At 41.1% G+C, this 23,151-nt stretch overlaps 1 protein-coding gene across 6 annotated transcripts in view; it reads left to right on the top strand.

Annotated features, from left to right (window-relative positions):
• The first annotated feature begins 1,883 nt into the window (after nt 1–1,883).
• The window catches only part of LOC122563719 (zinc finger MYM-type protein 4), a 208,474-nt gene continuing 187,206 nt past the window's right edge, over nt 1,884–23,151 (top strand). For 5 of the 6 annotated variants that reach the window (XM_043717848.2, XM_043717850.2, XM_043717849.2 and 2 more), the window contains exons 1-2: nt 1,884–1,926; nt 20,067–20,759. In XM_043717848.2, the coding sequence (XP_043573783.2) occupies nt 20,073–20,759 (687 nt within the window). In that variant the 5' untranslated portion in view covers nt 1,884–1,926; nt 20,067–20,072. The remainder of the gene's footprint in view (nt 1,927–20,066; nt 20,760–23,151) is intronic. The other variant, XM_043717852.2, reaches the window with a different exon arrangement.

Genomic DNA, 23,151 nt, shown 5'->3' on the forward strand with positions numbered 1-23,151 from the left:
CATGGGCAGCAGCAACCTGAAACCTTAACTCTGATTTTTTTTCCCCATAGGTGCTGCCAGACTTGCTGAGCTTTTCCAGCAATTTCTATTTTTGTCAGCAACAGATTTAGCATCGATGCTGACCACAAGACCTGAGCCAAATCTTTTCGGCATCTCAGTTAAGGTATTTCCTGGACACATTAAATCCAGTTCCATATTTTCCGTGCTGCAGAGCACAAATGGTGAAAAAAAAAGATGTATGAGCTCACCATATAACTGGTGAGGGCAAGTGAAATTTAATTGGATTGGCATTATGAATCTGGTTCAGGTTCATAACCTATGCCCATCAGTCAAAGAGGATAATAAAAAAATTGGAAAGCATTTGCCAAACCAGAGCAAGCAAGGAATCAAGGACTCACAAACATGAGATCAAAAGAAGTCTAGGATACAGGGATAAGCCTACAGGCATCTGACAGAATAGCACTAAATTTGAAACTTATTTGATGGCTGCTAAAATTGAGTTTGGGTTGTATGATAGCATTATGAGAAAGGGTTGCTTGCCCCATTTGGTATCCTACTGCACTCTATGTCGCATGCCTGCTCGATGATGGAGCCAATTTTAAGGCTGCAATCAACCATTGCTATCACTAAGTCGTTGCTGCAGGTGTCCTTGCAGCAGATGGCACAGTTCTACATACTCTTTTCTGCTAATCCAGACCTGAGAAGACAGATCCCATGATGATTGCCAAATAGATGTGCCAACGTCTGTAGCAGTGATTAGTAGCATCTTGGTGGGTGTGCTTAACTCAGCCTACTGGCTGCAGATCATCTGTTGATCTCATATGCTATTGAAGGCATGCCAATGTGATTGGGTGCTTCTGAAGAGGCCTCCAACATTACAGTTAGTCAGATAATCAGAAATCTTTGAGGTACCATTCATACCTTCTGCCCTTTGGAAAGATTTTCTTCCATCTGCATTAACCATCAGTTAAAGTGAAGCATTCAACACTTTGTGCTGATGGGTGTGCGTGGGTAGCATTGGGTGGATACAGTACACCTGCCTGGCATCTCTTGGCAGATTTCCCTCTTCCAAGCATGCCAGATAAAGAGATTTCCATTGGGAAATCTATTGGTGCCATTATTTGTGCTAGGATGAATAATAAAGTTGAATAATTGCATCAAAGCAACTACAGGGGTCAGCTTTTCTTTTGTATTTTACTTAAAAGGTACCATGCTCTGAAATAATTGTAGGTAAACCGTTATTTTCCACAAGATAATGCCATTAATCAGATCAATTTCAGTCACTTGTTTTCATTTTTTGTGCCACAAAACATGATTGAAAGGTGAATAGGTTGCAGGAATCAAACTAAATGTCTAAAATCAAGCACGCCAGTTTGTGTGGCTAGTTGCAAAATATATTCATTCTTTTACATTCATTATTGCCTAAAGAAATTCCATGCAGAGGTGAACTGTGGAAGCTACTTATTGTAACACTGTAAAGGTCTTCTCGTCAGATTATTCCATTCTTGGCTCCAGGAGGAGGTGGGAAGTAGCAATGAGGACAGGGCAGAAGCAGAAACAGGGGGAAAAAAATCCAAGCACCAAGGCCAAATAAATCATGTACAAAATTGCATCTGGACATTTTAATTTTATTTTCCGTCTTTTAAATTTTATTAAATTATTACACTGCTTTCTTTTAAAGACTGGAATTTTATTTATTATCAAAGTTCATTATCATAGAAATGAAATAATGAAAAGGCACTGCATAAGCAGTTTCAAAAGGATCATGTTCTTACATCCTGAGATGTATAATGAGAGTCCCTGCTTTTTCAGCATTTGCAGTAACCCAGTTTACAGCACCCCTACTGCATTGTGGGATTCTTTGGGTGATTAGTTCTATGTCAGCTTGGATGCCTGGCTTCACTGTGTGTGGGTTCAAACAACAGGGTAAGCATTAAGCATGTGTGCTGCAATCTTTCAGGTTCAGTTGTTAAAACTAAATGCACTGTAATGCTTCATGTGTGCTTTCTTTCACTGTTAACAGCTGCAATGGGATTATTTTTTATAATGAAGTCAGGAAGGGGCCTTTCTTGACATGTTCATGTCATGGGCTGCAGGTACAGAAATTTAATGGGTTGTGCTGAAAGAAAAATCGACATAAGAGATGGCTTAGAAAAATAAAGGAAAAAAGTGGTATTCAATTTTCTAATACTGTAATGCCGAATGATCCTTAAATTGCATTCTGGTCTCACACTGTTCAAAGATGGACAGTAGGCCTCCTAAAAGGGACATGGCATGTGTGTATTATAAATAATGGATGACTAATTGAAAGCTCAGGGGGAATAAAAAGGAATAGAAAAGGAACCTATGAAAGGTTGTCTCAAATTGCCTCAATGTTTAAATGTTAGAAAACAAGATATCTGCAAACACACTGATATGCATCAATCATTACTGATTAATGTGTTTTGTTCTTTAAACTTGCTGGTCAGGAGTATCCTGGTGGTGTGCATTTTGTATAGATTACATGATATGACATTTATAACATGGAGAAAGGCATGGCTGTAATCTTGTGTGTACTCAAATAGATTCATTGCATTTTGTAGTACAGAGGAAGGCTATTCATGTAATCTGAAGAGTTAGTCATTGTACTATCTCTCATATTTTCTACATAATCTTTTAAATTATTATTTTCAAAATTTTACCACTCCTTTTAAGCAGTATTATGGATACTATTTACACCATCATTCAGGTTAGGGTATTCCAAGTTGCAACAAGCCTGTTTACAAAATTCATTCTCTTACCTTCACTTTTGTTCTTTTAATATTTTGTTTTAACTTAATATTATCTAGTTACTGAATTACTGAAAATGAAAAATGTACTTTCCTCAGTAAAAATCCTTTAGAAATGTGTCCTCTTCTAACTTATATACTTTGTCTGTTCAAACAACTTAATTAGTCGCTCCTTATAACCAAAGCCTTTCGTTATTGAATCTCTTCTATATCGTCTGCATGAGCATTGACAGTCAACAGCGCACATGATTTAGCAACTGCGGAATAACCAACGATTTGTATAGTTTTGCCATTATCTCTATTTATTATCAATTCAATATCAGGGACTTTTGCTAGTGGTTGTGGAACCAAAAAAAATGGAGAAACAAGTTTGTATTTAAAAAGGCAAACCTTTTTCAGTGTCCAGAGACAAGAATTCCACATTTTCTAAAATTTTTATTGCTGATCTTTCATAGATGTAGAATGAGAAAGGTACAAATGTGCATGCAGAATGGTAGCTTCTTTTTTCATTTAAATTTAATTTCAGCAAACAAGTTGAATTTTGAAAGTGAAATGAAACCTTTTTTGACAGAAACAGAAATCAAGAGCTAAGAGGGAAACTTTTTTTTTAATGATAAGGGGCCTTTAACCACGAAAACCAATTTTTTTGGGAGAGCAAATGGGAAAAGTGGAGTGTGGGGAGAAAGTTCAGGGTGAGGTGACTAACAACTGAAGAAAGAAGTTATGAAGGAATTGATAACTCAAGGAGTTATTGTGATATTGTTGGATTGAATGATTGTAGGAAAAGAAAGAGATATGGGATACAAATGGTTGGGAGAATCTTAAGTGAAGAGAAAGTGAGGACTGCAGATGCTGGAGATCAGAGTGAAAATGTGTTGCTGGAAAGCGCAGCAGGTCAGGCAGCATCCAAGGAGCAGGAGAATCGAAGTTACGGGCATGAGCCCTTCTTCGGGCATGAGCCTTTCCTGAAGAAGGGCTTATGCCCGAAACGTCGACTCTCCTGCTCCTTGGATGCTGCCTGACCAGAATCTTAAGTGATTAAGGAAGGAAGATGTCTAAGGGTCACATCTTCCTCGTATTTCCCACCACAAATGCAACCTGTAATAATTGACATCACACACCACCATTCCTTATTCAAAGAATGGCAGAAAAAAAATCAATAAAAAAGGGTTATGTGAAGTGAAACCAAAATCGAGAAAACACAAACGAGATGCTGAAACAGGAATACAGAAATAACTAACAGCATGAAAATATGAGATGGTTAAGAGAGTGAAAATATTCACCAACTTATCACATTCATTGGCATACGAGGTGTATTCATCAAAATGAAGTATGAAGTATTCCTATGTTTAATGGGATAGCTGGGAAATTTTGGGACTCTGCCAATGGAGAATAATTTTAAGACTACAAAGTATACTTTTCAAATAACTCAGGACTCATTATGGTATATAGTTAAATACTATTAACATGGATGCCTGCATGTGCGGAGAATACAAAACAATGTTTCAGTTTGAGGTCTAGATGTTCCTGACGCACACGGTACAGCATTTTGCTGCTGTATCAGAAGCTGATTTCGTTCAGTTATGATTGTGTCTTTTTCAATTAAAAGTTCTGTGATAAATAGGCTTTACTGTAATATAGAACTTAGAATTTTGCATTTTCTTCAGATATATGTGGTAAATAGATGTTATTATACAATGAGTAAATGCTTGTTATTGAATAGGAGAAACAATCTTATGGGATGGTAAAATAAGATACATCAAGATTGATAAGGGAGTGTCTTTTTATGTAGAATTTATTGGACAAAACCACACCATTTGGCCTCTTGGATCCTTTCCAATGTTGATACTCAACACTAACCTCTTCCCACTTCATCTAAACCAAACAGCATATCCTTTGATTCCTTTCAGCTGATGGGTGAGTGCCGAACCAGAGGACACAGCTTAAAAATACGGGGTAGACTATTTAGGACAGAGATGAGGAGAAACTTCTTCACCCAGGGAGTGGTGGCTGTGTGGAATGCTCTGCCCCAGAGGGCAGTGGAGGCCCACTCTCTGGATTCATTTAAGAAAGAGTTGGATAGAGCTCTCAAAGATAGTGGAATCAAGGGTTATGGAGATAAGGCAGGAAGAGGATACTGATTAGGAATGATCAGCCATGATCATATTAAATGGCGGTGCAGGCTCGAAGGGCTGAATTGCCTACTTTTGCACCTATTGTCTATTGTCTATCTATTGTCTATTTCTCCCTTATGTACGTGTCTAGCTTCTCATCTCTGTCATTCAACACCCCACATGCTACCAAGGTCAACATTCTAACCCTGTTTGGGTAAAGAGGTTTCTTCATGTTACCTAACTGGGAACTTATTGGTGACTATCCTCCATTCATGTTCCCCAGTATTGGATATCCTATAAGTAGAAATGGCTGTACATCGAGTCTATCAAACCACAAAATAATTTAACAGGCACTTATTATGTCAACAGTCAACCCCTCATGTCTAGAGAAAAGAGCATCATCTTATCACACCTCAAAATCATAGGACACCTATCCATGAAGTAAACCATTTATCCAGAAAGACCGTACAATTTTCTAATTATAATATTAAAATATTTCTAAATGATTCCAGGGATTGTTTGCACTACTGTACTGAAATGCATTCTGCATATTGCTAACTGTTTACATGAAGGAGATCTTTTCTTGCATTATATGTAAAATTGTCCTTTAACCATTTGGACCTTGGCTGGATTTTTGCTGTTGAGGCGAGTAGCTCCAGTTTGGAAATTTCCTGTTCGCCTCAGTTTAAAGGGCCATGTCAGAATCAATTTATGCAGCAAGGAGAGATTAAAACAGGCCTACCAACCCAGAAACAGATTATCAGTGACCAAAGAGGCGAGTATGTGCCGAAGTGATCTGGCTAGAATGCCTGGCTCAGTTTGTTTTAAAATCTGTTAGATCCCCCTGCTCCTAAACCCTCATACTCTCTCACTTTCGTATTGTCCCCCTCCATGGCAGCTTCTATTCCCATCACCCGATGCTGTCCACCTGTGCTACCTTATAGTCCATTCCACCTCCATATTCACTCATCAAATATCCACTCTGGATCTGCATTCTGTAAACCATATAAATGGTATGTTAATGAAATGCATCAGACACACAGGTGAAGGGCATTGTGTAATTTAATACTGAGACCACTAACAGGGGTTCTTGTGATGCAGTGTTTTTGTCCATTTCTCTGAGCCAGGAGGCCTGGGTTCAAGTCCCATCTGTTTCAGGGGTATCTCAGAACATCTCTGAAAAGGCTGATGAGAAAATAAAACTGAGAGCAATTATAAAGAGAGACCACTGGACCACTGAATTAGTAATAAGGAAGCAGACACATGTCACACTGCATTCTGTGAATAAACCTATTATTAAGAAAAGTAATACCTCAACTATCTTGGGATCAGTATAATAGACCAAAATACCTGTGCAAATTTTCACATTTCATAACTGTACTGAAGTATGTTGGCTAGGTTCAAAGCCTATGATATCATATTAATTCACTTGATTTGGTTGAAGACTTGTCGATAAGCCAAAGAAAATTGAGAAGGTTCATCATGTTTTTCAATGGAAAAGCCCACTTCAGAGGCAACTATTGAATATGGACCAATGGAGCTTCATAAACAAGCCCAATTGTGATTCACAAAAAATGAATAGAAATATCTCAACTTAAGACGCAAGTGATTACAGAAAATGCTAAAAATACCGTGCAGGTTTGCCAGGATTGTCGAGAAAGAAACCGAGTTAATGCTTCAGGTCAATGACCTTTGTCAAAACTAAAAAAAGTTTGGCCTCCTTTGCCAGTTCTAGCTATGCACACCAGTTCTTTTAATCTCCCTGTGAGTTCTTACAATCTTCAGAATGATGTCCAAGACACCATTAGAGAATTCTAAGCTCTTCTTTCTCCTGCCTGTATCTTATTTAAAATAGTCCCAGTTATGTTCTCCAGACTCACATCCAGTCTCTTTTTATTTCTAATGTTTTTATCCAGGTTAGAAACATAAGAAGAGGAGTAGCCATTTAATACCCTGAATCCTGTCCTATCAATCAATGTGATCATGGCTGATTTGTGACAAAACTCTATATATTCTCAATACATTTGGTGCACAAAAATCTAGCAACTTCAGATTTAGAACTTATAATTGATCTAGCATCAATTGTTATCTACTGAGGAATTACAAACTTTTATCACCCTTTGTATGTAGAAGCGAGATCAAATTTTACTCTTGAAAGATCTGGCTCTGCTTTGAATGTGCTCTATTGCCCAGGACTGCCAGATCATTGCAAATAGTTCATTTCCAGCTACCCTATCTGTTCCCCCTAATGTCTTGAAAACTTTAATCAAACCACCTTCTAAATTTTAGGAAATATTGTAACTTTCTTGGAGTCCAAGTGTTATGCTAGTAAAACTGCTTGTGGTCACCATTACCAACTCTGAAAACTCCTTCTGTCTGGGTATTGGGGCTGTGATACGGTTGAACCAAATCCTTGGAACACTTTGCATCCTGTCACTTTCTGAGGTGAGTGTCTGCCCATATATCTGGTTGATCACCAAGACTTTCTACTTCTACCTTGCAACATCAGGCTGGATTTCAGGTAGGTGTGTTTCTGTGGGGGCAGAGGGTGAGGCATTGAAGGTATGTTGCTTGCCCACCCCAAACCAGGTGACATAAGATGGTGGACAGGAAGGTGCTGAAATCAACAGCCTGTGTGCCATGTTTGGAAAAGAAAGTTTGCAAGTGAGTTGAGTCGAAGAGTGAGGTGCTAGAAAAGCACATCCGGTCACGCAGCATCCAAGGAGCCGGAGAGTCAACATTTCAGGCATAAGCTTTTCATCAGGAATGGAGTTGTACCAAGTATTATTCTGACTGTGTTATAATATTATTCAGAGGGTGAGATTGAAAACTTTAATGTAGTTGGTTAAAATGTAGGAAGGGACGCTGTAATTCTCAGGGGGTTTGATGTGTGCGTTGAGAGCAGCACCCCCTTTCACCTCCTTAGTACCTTCCCTCCTGGCCTTCACCACCCCTAATCCTGTGGTTTCTTTATCTCATCCCCTCCTAAAGCCCAGGACCTCCCTCTTCTGAGATCCATTGTCTTTTCTTTCAGTGCCAACTTACTCAGTTCTGGTGCTGCTAGAGCTGCCAGGCAATCAAATTGGCTGGCTACTCTTGGGTGGGATGTCTTGGGTGCGAGGACAGGACATCAGTGTGAATTTGTTTATATTGCCCCAGCATATTGTGACACTTGCTTTTAAAGTTAGCTCGTTTGGATATAGTATTTGTAGTCTGTGGCAGAGTGATCTGGGGCACCAGTGATGAGCAATATGCCACTGTTTCCTGTGCCTGTTGTAAATCTGCGCTGACTACATCCATCCGTTAATTGAATAAACTGCGCCTGTATGCTACCTTGACCTCATACACATGAACACTGCCCAGATTGAAAGAATAGAGAAGCTGACTTCTATCTTAAGGCCCTCCGGATTAACAACAGTGCCTTCGTTCATAAACCTCAAAACTCTATAAATAAGAAGAGATAAAATTAATACTAAATTCAGGAATTCCCTCATGAAATTTAACAACTTTCAAAACTGCTTACACTCACCATACCTAGACCAATCAAACAATTCCCAAATTTGACTAAATTCAATTTCATAAGCTATAGGATAGAAATGTTGTGATGCAAGTGTATAATACATAATCTGTGTTTGGATTTGAATTGCAAAATAAAGGCAGAAGGATCTGGGTCACTTCTGTGAGTCTTTTTGTTTAAGTATCAGAAGTCCATTTGAACAGTGACCCAAATGTATCAGTTTCAAGAAAGCATATGACTGTAGCAGAATCCCTGAGAGAACCCCTGTAATATTAATGAATGAATGTTTAGACTAATGGGTGTAAAACACACTTAGGCAACTTGTTTAGTTTTGTCTGTAGATCAAAAGTTTCAAAGTTTTAGTTTAGAAAAACTTGGAGTTCAGTACAGAAGAGAACAGTTTTTATTTCAGTTGCATTCAGAGGAACCAAATGCCTCAGCAAAAGTGGTTTCCAGTCTGTGAACTTCCAAGCCTGGAGAGTTTGAATAGAAATCCTCAAATTGTGAAGATTAAGAAAGTTTTGGTCATCAGAATTGTGAGTGTTTCATGCCAGTGGACTCAAGGAATCATTAAATAAAAACCTCTACAGTTTAAAGGAAAAGGAACTGTAAAATTGTCAGTTAAGTAAGGACTTCAGTTGAAATAGGAGTGGCATTTCTCTTGGATGAAGATTTTGTCACCACAACTGATGGTGCTCAAAAACAGGTTGCAATTTTGCTTTGATATTTGCATTTATATCTTTCTAACTGCCTGCAAGCTGTTTTTTTTTGTTCTTTTATGTATTAAACTTAGGTCGTTAAACAACACACACCCTAGGCTAAATATGTTTTCGTGATGAACCATCTCATTAACTCATGACTAAAATTAACCACGTGTTACCAAGCTAGATTTCATTATGGGATTTGACTTGTCCACTATTACCAATAGCCAGGATCATAATAAAGGTACTGAAGTAGTAAATGATGAAATGCATACGCACTTCAGCACCTGCAGTGTCAAAATTATGAATTTGTTTACAATTTTAATGTGTTTTAAATTTTATTTTACTCATTTTATTTTCGTATTTCATGCACTATTTCCTTACTAGGTGTTGAATTTGTTCAGCTTTTATGCCATTAATTGTTACCTGTTTGCATGTTTTTAAACTGATTATATTGCCGAAATTTGAAATTTTTGATTGTAAGCTTTACTGCAACTTAGCCCTGGCTGTGAACAGTTTTGTTGAAGGAAGTACCATAATTACTACAAAGTTCTGAGTCAAACTTATAGACCACAAAACTTATGTCACATGGGCCATCGTGTTGGTACTACCAGTGACATTTTCGAACCAAAATAATTTCTGAACTTTGCATACACTGTGCCTGCCAGATGCCATCTTCTTGAAGATGTTAACATGGGTAGCAGGAGTGTTCTATGAAAATATAGAGTATGTAGATTGTGATGCCAGTCACCATGCCGCCCTGATTTGACATCAGTGCTGCCACTTTTTACTGCTCCAGCTGACATTCTCCCTTAAAGACGTACAGTGAAATACGCACTCATTAGCAGTAAGAACCTCCTACATAGTACGATTAAAAGTGATCATTCCCAGTTGATGGTTAATGGCAATTAGTTATTGTGAGATTTAATTTTTTTTTGCAGAAGTGCTGGTTGGTTTTAAATCTTGATTAAAATTGGCAATCTTGGCAGGAGATGTTTTAAAAATAGAGAAGTCTTTGGTTGGGTCCTGATCCAAGCTAACAGTTCCACTGAACAAGTCAAATTCCAGAACGACAGTTAGCCTGATAGATCAATTTTGTGTTACTTTAATTTATTTTACATTTGAAAATTGAAACATAGTCATCCAAGGCTACTAAGTTTTTTTCAATAATAGAATATAATTCTTTGACATAAAATATGAAACCATATAAAAATCAAACTATTTAGATTTAGAATACAACTATAAACATCCTAAAATACCTAGCAAAACAAGCTTGTTTCAAATTAGTCATCTACAACACCCCTTTACAGCGATTCAAATCCAGAGAACTACAGTTCGATATCAAATCTTGAAGTTCGACATCTCTGACTCTTCCAGTTTCTGTCCTGTAAAATGGGATGCCTTCTTACATGAATAGACACAAGACTGAGTGCTAAGAATTTGCCAGCTTCTAATACCCTGAAGATTTCTAACCAAACATTCCTGGTCTGGATGTTGCACAAACTAAACCTTTCTTCTGAGGTAACTAATTCCCTTAATTACTCTGAAAAAGTTCCTTGCTCATAGTGAGCCTATAGAGTCAGAGTCAGAGATGTACAGCATGGAAACAGACCCTTCGGTCCAACCCGTCCATGCCGACCAGATATCCCAACCCAATCTAGTCCCACCTGCCTGCACCCGGCCCATATCCCTCCAAACCTTTCCTATTCATATACCCATCCAAATGCCTCTTAAATGTTGCAATTATACCAGCCTCCACCACATCCTCTGGCAGCTCATCCCATACACGTACCACCCTCTGCGTGAAAACATTGCCCCTTAGGTCTCTTTTATATCTTTCCCATCTCACCCTAAACATGTGCCCTCCAGTTCTGGACTCCCCGACCCCAGGGAGAATGCTATTTATCCTATCCATGTCCCTCATAATTTTGTAAACCTCTAAGGTCACCCCTCAGCATCCGACGCTCCAGGGAAAACAGCCCCAGCCTGTTCAGCCTCTCCCTGAAGCTCAAATCCTCCAACCCTGGCAACATCCTTGTAAATCTTTTCTGAACACTTTCAAGTTTCACAACACCTTTCTGACAGGAAGGAGACCAGAATTGCACGCAATATACCAACAGTGGCCTAACCAATGTCCTGTACAGCTGCAGCACGACCTCCCAACTGCTGTACTCAATACTCTGACTAATAAAGGAAAGCATACCAAACACCTTCTTCACTATCCTATCTAACTGCGACTACACTTTCAAGGAGCTACGAACCTGCACTCCAGGGTCTTTGTTCAGCAACACTCCCTAGGACCTTAATATTAAGTGTATACGACCTGCTAAGATTTGCTTTCCCAAAATGCAGCACCTCGCATTTATTGTAATTAAATGCCATCTGCCACTTCTCAGCCCACTGGCCCATCTGGTCCAGATCCTGTTCTAATCTGAGGTAGCCCTCTTCACTGTACACTACACCTCCAATTTTGGTGTCATCAGCAAACTTACTAACTGTACCTCTTATGCTCGCATCCAAATCACTTATGTAAATGACAAAAAGTAGAGGACCCAGCACCGATCCTTGTGGCACTCCACTGGTCACAGGCCTCCAGTCTGAAAAACAACCCTCCACTACCACCCTCTCTCTTCTACCTTTGAGCCAGTTCTGTATCCAAATGGCTAGTTCTCCCTGTATTCCATGAGATCTAACCTTGCTAATCAGTCTCCCATGGGAAACCTTGTCAAACATCTTAATGAAGTCCATTTAGATCATATTTACCGCTCTGCCCTCAATCTTCTTTGTTACTTCTTCAAAAAACTCAATCATGTTTGTGAGACATGATTTCCCATGCACAAAGCCATGTTGACTATCCCTAATCAGTCCTTGCCTTTCCAAATACATGTACATCCTGTCCCTCAGGATTCCCTCCAACAACTTGCCCACCACTGAGGTCAGGCTCACTAGTCTATAGTTCCCTGGCTTGTCCTTACCGCCTTTCTTAAATAGTGGCACCACGTTTACCAACCTCCAGTCTTCCGGCACCTCACCTGTGACTACCGACGATACAAATATCTCAGCAACAGCTCCAGCAATCACATCTCTAGCTTCCCACAGAGTTCTCGGGTACAACCGATCAAGTCCTGGGGATTTATCTACCTTTAACTGTTTCAAGTCATCCAGCACTTCCTCCGCAGAAATCTGGACATTTTGCAAGATGTTACCATCTATTTCCCTACAGTCTATATCTTCTATATCCTTGTCCACAGTAAACACTGATGCAAAATATTCATTTAGTATCGCCCCCATTTTCTGCGTCTCCACACAACATCTGACCCAGTAAGGTCTCTTCCAAACTATCCTGAAAACTTTCAGCCTCTGAGTTTTTTTTAAACCAAAAACACTCTTTGATTCTAAACTGAAGTCAAGTTAATACCAGATATCATAAGTCACCGCAAGGAATACCTGCTGTTTGATGTTTACTGAAATATGTCACTGTTCCAGAAGGACTGCCTGCTCTAGGTTATTTTAAAAAAAACTTGCACCAATATGTCACCATTTTAAAGTCCCAACAGATCCAGCACACAACTTTCACTACTGTCAATGCAAGGTTACAATGTTGAAATGCTTTGCTGTGCAGTGTAACCTGTTTGCATCACTCTATGATCTCTGTGTCCTTGCTTGTTATGATCTGCATGTACTGCTTGCAAAACAAAGCTTTTCACTGTACTTGGGAACATGTAACTAAAGTAAATCAAATCAAATTATAGCCAGACCACTTGCTCCTTGTAATAGATGTCGTAGATGCAACTCAGTTTTGGGCTGCAGTGTGAGAGGGAATTTGAGCAGATTCATCAAAAAGGATGAGATATGTGCAGATACTGAATAAATGGGGAGAGAAGTGCTCTTAAGTAAGAGGCTTTATTGACATAATATCTTCGAGAGGAACTTTTCCTCCTTCCAACTTAGCTTAGATAATTGTGTGTGCAGAACCTGGGCTTTAAAAAAGAGGTGCTCACAGAGTTTGGACCTGCAGACCCGCAATATCATAGCAAACTGAGGATGCTGCTGCCAGTGGTAGTGATGGTGAGTTCTGTTTTGAATTGCTTTGTGAATCCTTCCAGGCAATAATATATGTTGCATTTCCCAATTTGCCCTAAATTGCTGCATTTGAGAGTGACAATGCTATGACTCCACATAATGATAATTCTGGACAAGTCAGTCCAAGAGTGAAACCTGGTTTGGCTAATTATAAGTTTAACCTTTCAGTTGGTAATTGTGGTGGCAAAACACTGAACATATTCACACTAGGCAGTCAATGTCTTTTAACAGATGAACAAAAGTTTATTACACAAAAGGAAAAATTGCATTAATACAGCTTAGAAAGATCTTATCAACAGTAGCAAAAATAGAACAATTCAATCCTTTTTCCAGCATTATCCTTTCCAGATAATCAATCCCAGTGAAGCCTCAATCATATGTTAGTGCAGTAATATCTTACTTAACTGGTACTCGTATTCACTTAGTACCTGTCATGCCAAGCCAAGCCTGTGCTGTCCTCCCCAACTGACTGCAGCACGACTGATAGAAGGTTACTGACCTCCAGTGACTGAAACTGCAGAGGATAGTACAAGATGACCTCAGGCAGCTCTGGATCCTGAAGGCCTGTGTTGAGACTGCACCACTTTGCTAAGGGTGTCAATGGCCTCAATAATGGATGACAGGTAAAACACTGACAGTGTGGCAATTCTGGTAAAACAATGCTATCACCCTGAGAGAAAAAAAAACAGGTTCATGAACCAGGGAACATCTGTTACTGTCGTGTGGGTTGTGCTTTAGCAATCTTAGTAAAGTGAGGACAGAATACTGAAGCACTCGTGCGACCGAAGAAGACCAGTATCTGTGGCTGTAGTGGCCTCAAGTTGAGACAAAGTGTTCTCTACTCTGATGTCTACTGCAGCACCAAATATTGATGGCTTCTGTTTCAGTAGAAGCTGAGCCATCAGCCACCAGGTGCTGAATCATGTTTGGGTCTGCAAGTATTCTCATGGGGCTGCGCATCACTTTCAATCTGTGGTTAAAGGGCTTCAAGCTTTGTGCAAAGATTGTCACCCATACAGTTCAAATCCTGCCTTAACTGTAACCCATCTGTCCTGGAGACAACCCCTGTTGAGTCCACCTCTTTGCTACCCTCTCAAATTCAAAAGGTGCCTGTATCTAAGCTGTGAGTTAATGTGAAATCAGGTGACAAAGTTTCTTTTTCATTACCTTCTACACCTTCTGCACTTGAGGCTCCTATAACAGTTCTTGACTGGGTGCCAGTTCTTAGGTGCCTCAAAGAATCAAAACATAAGGCTAAAGATGGAATGAGGAAAAGTGGGAAAATTAAGAAGTGTATTCTTTCACAGCCTGCATCTTGAAAATCCGACATGACTCTGGGATAGAGGGTAAGTGGGATATCAGAGGTGGATTATTTGGAAACATCATCGTCCATGGTTGTCAGTTCTGCCTCTGACCCTAGTCACAGCCATACCAACTATTGACAGCACTGTCTCCTCCTTGAGACTGAGAAAATGCAATTGTACCTGTCAGCACGCCAATAGATCCTGCTGCCTTGCAAGAGAGGGAAAGGTGTCATTAAGTGTTGTGTAATGTGTTGGGGTTACTTGCCGGTTATGATTGAATTGTTGGCAGAATATGGAAGCGATGTAATGTGGGAATGAAGTTTTCAGCAGCGTCATGTGGATGAGGATGAGGTAAGGTGATGAATACTGTGTTTGAGCCATCCATGATAAGGACTGTCGGTAAGTAAGTGAAATTTATGAATTAAGAAACGTGTGTGCTGGTGTTTTTTTTTTAAGTATATTGCTTATGAAGCTGCATCCATTGACCTTGACCACTCAGGATAGATAATTAGACATTTTGTGGAATTGCCTTTGAGTCCATGCAGTGAGATTGCTGACGTTGGCTGCAATGACTAACTTGTTCCGTGGCCTTTGCAGTTTCTGTTTGGAGGATCTCCTGATCATCAGATGAAAGATGGCCTTTCTTCACTTTTCCACCTCTTATACCAAGGCTTCCAGACCAAAGAACCTTGAGTCTGCATTTCAATTCCACTTCCTGCTCATAATCTTTCCGCAATCACTTCAGTCAAAGTGCACCTCTCCTTTCAGCCATGATAAACAAAAAAAAACAAACAAAATTTACAGCCCAGGTACAGGCCTTTTGGTTCTCCAAGCCTGAGCCAATCCAAATCCATTGTTTAAACCTATCGCCCAATTCCTAAAGATCTGTAACCCTCTACTCCCCACCTTCTCATGCATCTGTCCATACACACCTTAAATGAATCTACCGTGCCTGCCTCTACTACCTCTGCTGGCAACATGTTCCAGGCACCTCCCACCCTCTGTGTAAAGTTCTTACCGCGTGGATCCCCCTTAAACTTTTCATCTCTCACCTTGAACGTGTGTCCTCTCATTATTGAATTCCTCAGCCTGGGAAAAACCTTATCTCTATCTACCCTGTCTATACCCTTCATGATTTTGTAGATCTCAGTCAGGTCCCCCCTCAATCTCCTTTTTTCTAATGAAAACAATCCTGACCTACTCAACTCTCTTCAGAGCTAGCACCTTCCATGCTAGGCAACAACCTTGTAAACCTTCACTGCACCGTCTCCAAAGCGTCCACTTCCTTTTGGTAATGTGGCGACCAGAACTGTACACAGTATTCTAAATGTGGCCGAACCAAAGTCTTATACACTTTTAATATGACCTGCCAGTTCTTATACTCAAACCCCGTCCAATGATCATATTGAATGGTGCAGGAGGTTCGAAGGCTGAACGGTTTACTCATGTTTCTATTTTCTATGTTTCTAACAAGTGTGGGCTAGTGTTAAACAATAACTTTGTAGTATTAGTCCAAGTCAACTTGAGCTCCCAGCTGAGGCATGCAACCACTCAGCAGCATAGAGTAATACAGCATGGAAACGGACCCTTGAGTTCAACTAGTTTACACGAACCATGTTCCCAAACTAAACTAGTCCCTCCTGCCTGTGCTGGCCCATATTCTTCCAAACCTTTCCTGTTCATGTACTTACGCAAATGTCTTTTAAACGTTGTAAGTGTATCTGCATCCACACTTTCTCAGGAAGTTTATTCCACACACAAACCAATCTCTATGTAAAAGCGTTGTCCCTCATTCCTTTTTAAATCCTTCTCCTCTCACTTTAAAAGTATGACCCTAGTTTTGAACTCCCCCACCTTAGGGAAAGACCTTTGAAATTGACCTTTTCTATGCCTATCATTAGATTAGATTAGATTACTTACAGTGTGGAAACAGGCCCTTCGGCCCAACAAGTCCACACCGACCCGCCGAAGCGTAACCCACCCATACCCCTACATTTACCCCTTACCTAACACTACGGGCAATTTAGCATGGCCAATTCACCTGACCTGCACATCTTTGGACTGTGGGAGGAAACCGGAGCACCCGGAGGAAACCCACGCAGACACGGGGAGAACGTGCAAACTCCACACAGTCAGTCGCCTGAGGCGGGAATTGAACCCGGGTCTCTGACGCTGCGAGGCAGCAGTGCTAACCACTGTGCCGCCGTGCCGCCCACCAACTTTTATTAGAATTAGAACTAGGCTTCATTGTCACATGTACTCAAGCATAGGGATACTCCAGTGCAGTGAAAAGTATACAAAGTCGCATTTTGAGCGCTATCTTGGGTACAAAGGTGCCTAGGTACAAAATCTTGGGTATAAATTTGAAAAATAAAGAAATAAAGTTAAAAGTTTAGCATTACAGTCCTTCTAAAGCAGAGAAAGAGAAACACAAAGCAGACATGTCCGTGGTGGGCTTCACCTCAAGGCTAGAGTTGGCACCAATCCTGTAGAAGATAGGGTGCCAGGTGTTAGGGTGTAAGATAGCAAGGTTCCTGGGAGCTTTTAGGGTAGGTCTGGGTGGGTGAGAGATATCGGATATGTCAGGGAATGGGGAGTGTGGGTACCACAATAAAGAGTGGACAGCGGTGCCGTATCCAGGGTGGGGTTAGGGGCTGCCAGGTCCAGAACAGGGATGGTGGCTCCTGGTGGGTGGAATGGGGTGTCAGTTCAGGGACTGGGCATGTAAGTGATCTGCAGGAAGTGTAGTTGGTTGTGTGTGTGGTAAGTAAGGGGTTCAGTTGAATAGTTACTCCAGAATTAGACTACGTGTTTAATGGTCTAACTTTTCCTGAGTAATTATTAACTTAATGTCATTTAATTTAAATCTCTAATCTAAATGCAGGCTTTTGGAGGGTTCCAGGATTAGAGGAATTGCCCAGTGGAATCTTCAATTCCTGGCAATTCCTTCAGAATCTGCTATGATTGGGATTCAGAAGGGTCCTCATGTGGTCGTTCGAAACTCTAAGCCAATAATTTTTAATTCATGCAAGCTTCGCATGGTTCTCCACCTAGTGCCATCAAAAAGAGCTTACCTGCTTACCGTTTGTCTCATTGCTGTTTGTGGGAGCCTGGGGTTGATGACATAATGATAATGTTAGTAGACTAGTAACCTAGCGAATTTAACCTCCAGTGACATAACTTTAAATCTCACCATATAGCAGCTTGAGAAACTGAAATTCCACTAATTAATAAACCTGGAATAAACTAAAAGATGCATTCATACCGATTTGTAATCCGACTAGGCTGTTGTAAAATCCATGTGGCTTATTAATGGAGGAAGTCTGTTATCCTCACTGGCTCTGGCCGACATGTAACTCTAGGCCCACTCCATTGTGATTGAACTTTAAATGGCTTTGTAAATCACTAAGGTGGAGAAGGCGCATTGACACCGCCTCTATGGAGAATTTGAGATTGAAAATAAATAAGAGTCACAAGAATTAATAAAAATAAAGGTTGTTTGCTGTGTGTATATTGCTGCTGATATTCTATGTATTGCAAGAGTGACCACACATGAAAAGAGGGATGACAGACGCTACACCAGTTCAAGTCCTTTCCCTATTACCGAGGGTGTATTACCTAAGGTCAACCCTCAACCTCCTATGCCTCAGTGAAAAAGTTCCAGCCTACTTTTATAACTCAAACACTCCCTTCCCGGCAAAATCCTCATAAAGTTTTTATGACCTCTCCCCAGTTTAATAATATGTGTCCTGTCGCATGGTAACCAGAACTGTACACAGTATTCCAGAAGAGGCCTCCCCAACATCCTGTACAACTTCAACATGATATCCCAACTCCTATATTCGAAGGTCTGAGCAAAGAGGGCAAGCATGCTAAACACCTTCTTTACACCCTGTCTACCTGTGACACAAATTTCAAATAATTATATATCTGAACCCTGGGTCTTACTGTTTTAAAACAGAATCAACCCAGGGCCCTGCCATTTATTGTGTAAGTCCTGTATGTTTGTTTTATCATAATGGAATACCTTGCATTTATCCAAATTAAACTTCATCTGCCACTCCTCAGCCCATTGACCCAATTGATCATGATTTCTTTTTAAGCTTAGATAACCTTGTTCACAGTCATCCATGCCACCAATTTTGGTGTCATCCACAAACTTTCTAACCATGCTTCCAATATTTTCATCCAAGTCATTTATATAAATTACAAACAACTGTGGACCCAGTACCGATTCCTGTGGAACACTGCTGGTCACACGCCTCCAGTCTGAAAAACAGCCCTCCATCGCCACCATCTGTTTCTACTGTCAAGCCAATTTTGTATCCAGTTGGCAAGCTCATCCTGAATCCCATGTGATCTAACTTTACTAATTAGTCTTCCATGCGGAAGCTTACCAAAGGCTTTTTCTACAGTCCAAATAAATAACGTCTACTGCTCTTCACTCATTGATCTGTTGGTTACTTACTCAAAAAGCTCAATCAAGTTTGTGAGACACAACTTCTTTCACAAAAATGCTGACAATCCCTAATCATTCCATGCCTCTGCAAATGCATGTAAAACATATCTTTCAGAATCACCTCCAAGAACTTATACACCAGCAATGTCAAACTCACAGGTCTATAGTTCCCAGGCTTCTCCTTATAGCCTTTCTTAAATAAAGGCACAATATTAGCCACCCTTCAGTCCTCCAGCATCTCATCCATGGTTATAGACGAAACACATATTTCTCCTCGGGGCCTCGCAATCTCTTCCCACTTCCCACAATGCCCTGTTTGGTGCTGGACTGCACAAGACCAGCATAATAATTTTCAGGCAGTGTAGATTTTGTGTGTTGCCTATGTTAATTTGAATGGTTGTAGGATAATCATGCATCACAATCCCCATGTGCTTTATTGGGGAACAAACACATTTCTAGCCCACAGTATTTTCACTGATCTTGATTAGCATTGTCACTTAATACCGAAGTGATTCTGCCCTAGACTATAATTTAAAATTAATTCAAAACCTATAATATCTTTTAAACAATTTTGACAACTTTTATTAACTGGCAATAAGAAACTTAATCTAACATTGCTTACAAATTAACAATAAACTTCATAATATGTCTTAGTATGCCTCTATAGTTAGATGTAAGCTGTCGTTTTTTTAAACTTTGAACTCTATTGAATAAATAATGTGTTTCCGTTATCTTTGTACATTTCAAAGATGACACACCAGTAAAAAGTATAACAAATCTCGCTTTCAGTTCATGCCAAAAACGCTGTGATTATTATCCCTTTTGCAAACAATCACCAGTACTCTACTGATCCAAACTGCACTAGCTGTGAAATCAATGCCTAAACTAAATTGGATGTAGGCCAACTAGATGCATCCCTAGCCAATTAAGCTGCAGATTCTGAACCAGCAGGTTCTTCACTCCACTCCATTTCACACACTGATCAGAAGTGATGTTGCTGAGTTGTATCTTTTAGTATTCAGGCCGTAGCATGATTACTACAGAACAGGAGGACGTTGATCATTAAGACTTTTCACTTCAGTGCAGGCATGTTAACGATGTTAATTCTTTGCCTTTTCAGCAGTTTATGATGGCTAACATAAATACCTCAGAGGAAATAGCGGTGACCATTCAACAGATTAAGGAAGGCCCAAAAGCCAAACTTCGAGAGCTCTGTAAACAATATGGACTCCCTGTTTCAGGAACAAGGGTGTACTTTCAAAGAGTTCTGTGTCAAAGACTTGGCATTGATCCAAAATCTGTCATTGTTCAAAAATCCACTTCACGTTCAAACAGTCATGGAGATTGTTGCAGTGTTGCTGGATGCCGAAGTCGCCGGGGCAAAGACACTCATATTCGGTGGTTCACAGTCATTAGAAAAAAAGGAAGTCATACTGCAGCCATAACAAAAGCAATCCAACTTACAAGAGAAGGTTGGACTCCAACAATGTATTCTCGGATTTGTGGCCAACATTTCAGTTGTGGCCAGTTGTCTTTTGAGCCAAGTTCTCCTGACTATATTCCGCATTTATACATGCAGCCTACAGAGAAAGCAACAACACCACACTCCACCTTTTGGCCCAAAGACTGTTCAGAAAAGGCCATGGACTTGACTAACAAGAGCAACATTAAAACCTCTTCAGTTCACATTCCAGGTCCATCTCATCTCGATTTCACAAACCAATATCCACGTATGAACTCTTCAGGTAGAACCTTTCTTCAGTCGACTTCTGAGGATCCTCATCTCTTTAACACATTTGAAACAGAACCCAAGGTATTGTGCAGTTTTTAGATATATTGGTCAATGTTATACCCACTGTTCTGAATGGATACAAGGCCTTAGCAAAACTGTGATTCGCTCACAGCATGTATTAGGGTGATTATTCTCACATGAAATGTTCTCCAGTGATGACATAATGGGCATGATTTTAACACACCAAAAGGATGGGGAGGGGAGGGGAATCTGTGGGTTTGTGGTTTTGGAGCATTTAAAATATTAATTCTGATTCCAACCTACTTCTAACGCAGCCAGTTCTAATTTAATGGATATGGATTGGGGGGGGGGGAACGGGGGAGCAGCGGGAGTGATGGTGGTTGATGACAACTAACTTGCTCTCAGCAAGTAGGTGTGTTTTGATGAGGCTGAATGCTTCCAATTCCACAAGATTATCAGCTTTCATACCTATATCATCAGTCCTGTGGACTGGATTTCCTGAGATTGGTCACCCATCAGACGATGTGAGGCACTAGATTAGATTAGATTAGATTCTCTACAGTGTGGAAGCAGGCCCTTCAGCCCTACCAGTCCACACCGACCCTCTGAAGAGTAACCCACCCAGACCCATTTCCCTCTGACTCATGCACCTAACACTGTGGGCAATTTAGCATGGCCAATTCACCTGACCTGGACATCTTTGGACTGTGGGAGAAACCGGAGCACCTGCAGGAAATCCATGCAGACACTGGTAGAATGTGCAAACTTCACACAGACAGTCACCCGAAGCTGGAATTGAACCTGGACTGTGGTGCTGTGAGGCAGCAGTGCTAACTACTGAGCCACCGTGCTGCCCCACGGTGGCTCAGTGGTTAACACTAAGACCAGCATTCACCAGGTATCTGTCTTCCCAGTTTTGTTTGCCAACCAGGAGAAGTGGGAATACCTCCTTCTGACTCACCAAGCTTACCTATTTATTAATGCTCTGTGATTTTATTTATTGCCTCAATAGCTGACCCTCCCAATCCCTCTCCAGAACCAATCTATCCATTCAATCTGGCCCTCTGCATCCAGATGACACATGCAAAGTGTTTACGAGTTTGTCTGACTGTCAAATTTAGCAGGATCACTGGGAAAGCAGTACCTCCGTGGTTTCTAAGTTTAGGGTCTATTGTTGTGACAGAGTTTGGACATCCTTATTGTGTCTCAGCCACACAATGAGGCCTTTACACTACTGGCAGAAGATTGTATTATTTGCACCTCCGATGTTGGAGGAGAAATTGTGATAAAATCGACAACTACATTTTCCAACCCAGGTTAGCTGATTGGGGAAAAGACAATGACTGCAGATGCTGGAAACCAGATTCTGGATTAGTGGTGCTGGGGGAGATCTCCCACCCACAGCTTCCAACCTCATAGTCCGGGAACCCCGCACTGCCCGGTTCGACCTCCTTCCCAAGATCCACAAGCCTGACCACCCTGGCCGACCCATTGTCTCAGCCTGCTCCTGCCCCACTGAACTCATTTCTACCTACGTCGACACTGTCCTGTCCCCCTCGTCCAGGAACTCCCCACATACATTCGAGACATCACCCACGCGCTCCACCTCCTCCAAGACTTCCGTTTCTTCCTCACCCGACGTCCCCAACAGTACCCTTCCACCGACATTCTCATTCGTTTGGCCGAACTGGTCCTCACCCTCAACAATTTCTCCTTCGAATCCTCCCACTTCCTCCAGAACAAAGTGATAGCCATGGGCACCCATATGGGCCCCAGCTATGCCTGTCTCTTTGTTGGCTACGTAGAACAGTCCATCTTCTGTAATTACACCGGCATCACTCCCCACCTCTTCCTCCGCTACATTAATGACTGCATTGGCGCCACCTCGTGCTTCCGCGAGGAGGTTGAGCAATTCATCAACTTCACCAACACATTCCACCCTGACCATAAATTTACCTGAACCATCTCTGACACCTCCGTCCCCTTGCTGGACCTCTCCATCTCCATTAATGACGACTGACTTGACACCAACATTTTTTACAAACCCACCAACTCCCACAGCTACCTGGATTACACCACTTCCCACCCTACCTCCTGCAAAAATGCCATCCCGTATTCCCAATTCCTCCGCCTCTGCCATATCTGCTCCCATGAGGACCAGTTCCACCTCAGAACACACCAGATGGCCTTCTTCTTGAGAAACCGCAATTTCCCTTCCAATGTGGTTAAAGATGCCCTCCAACGCATCTCATCCACATCCCGCACCTCCGCCCTCAGACCCCACCCCTCCAACCGTAACAAGGACAGAACCCTCCTGGTGCTCACCTTCCACCCTACCAACCTTCGCATAAACCAAATCATCTGCCGACATTTCCGCCACCTCCAAACAGATTCCACCACCAGGGATATATTTCCCTCCCCACCCCTTTCCGCCTTCAGTAAAGACCGTTCC

The sequence above is a fragment of the Chiloscyllium plagiosum genome, unplaced genomic scaffold, assembly GCF_037043375.1.
Source record: "Chiloscyllium plagiosum isolate Xiang-an unplaced genomic scaffold, Cpla_swu_hap1 HiC_scaffold_30, whole genome shotgun sequence".
NCBI lineage: Eukaryota > Metazoa > Chordata > Chondrichthyes > Orectolobiformes > Hemiscylliidae > Chiloscyllium > Chiloscyllium plagiosum.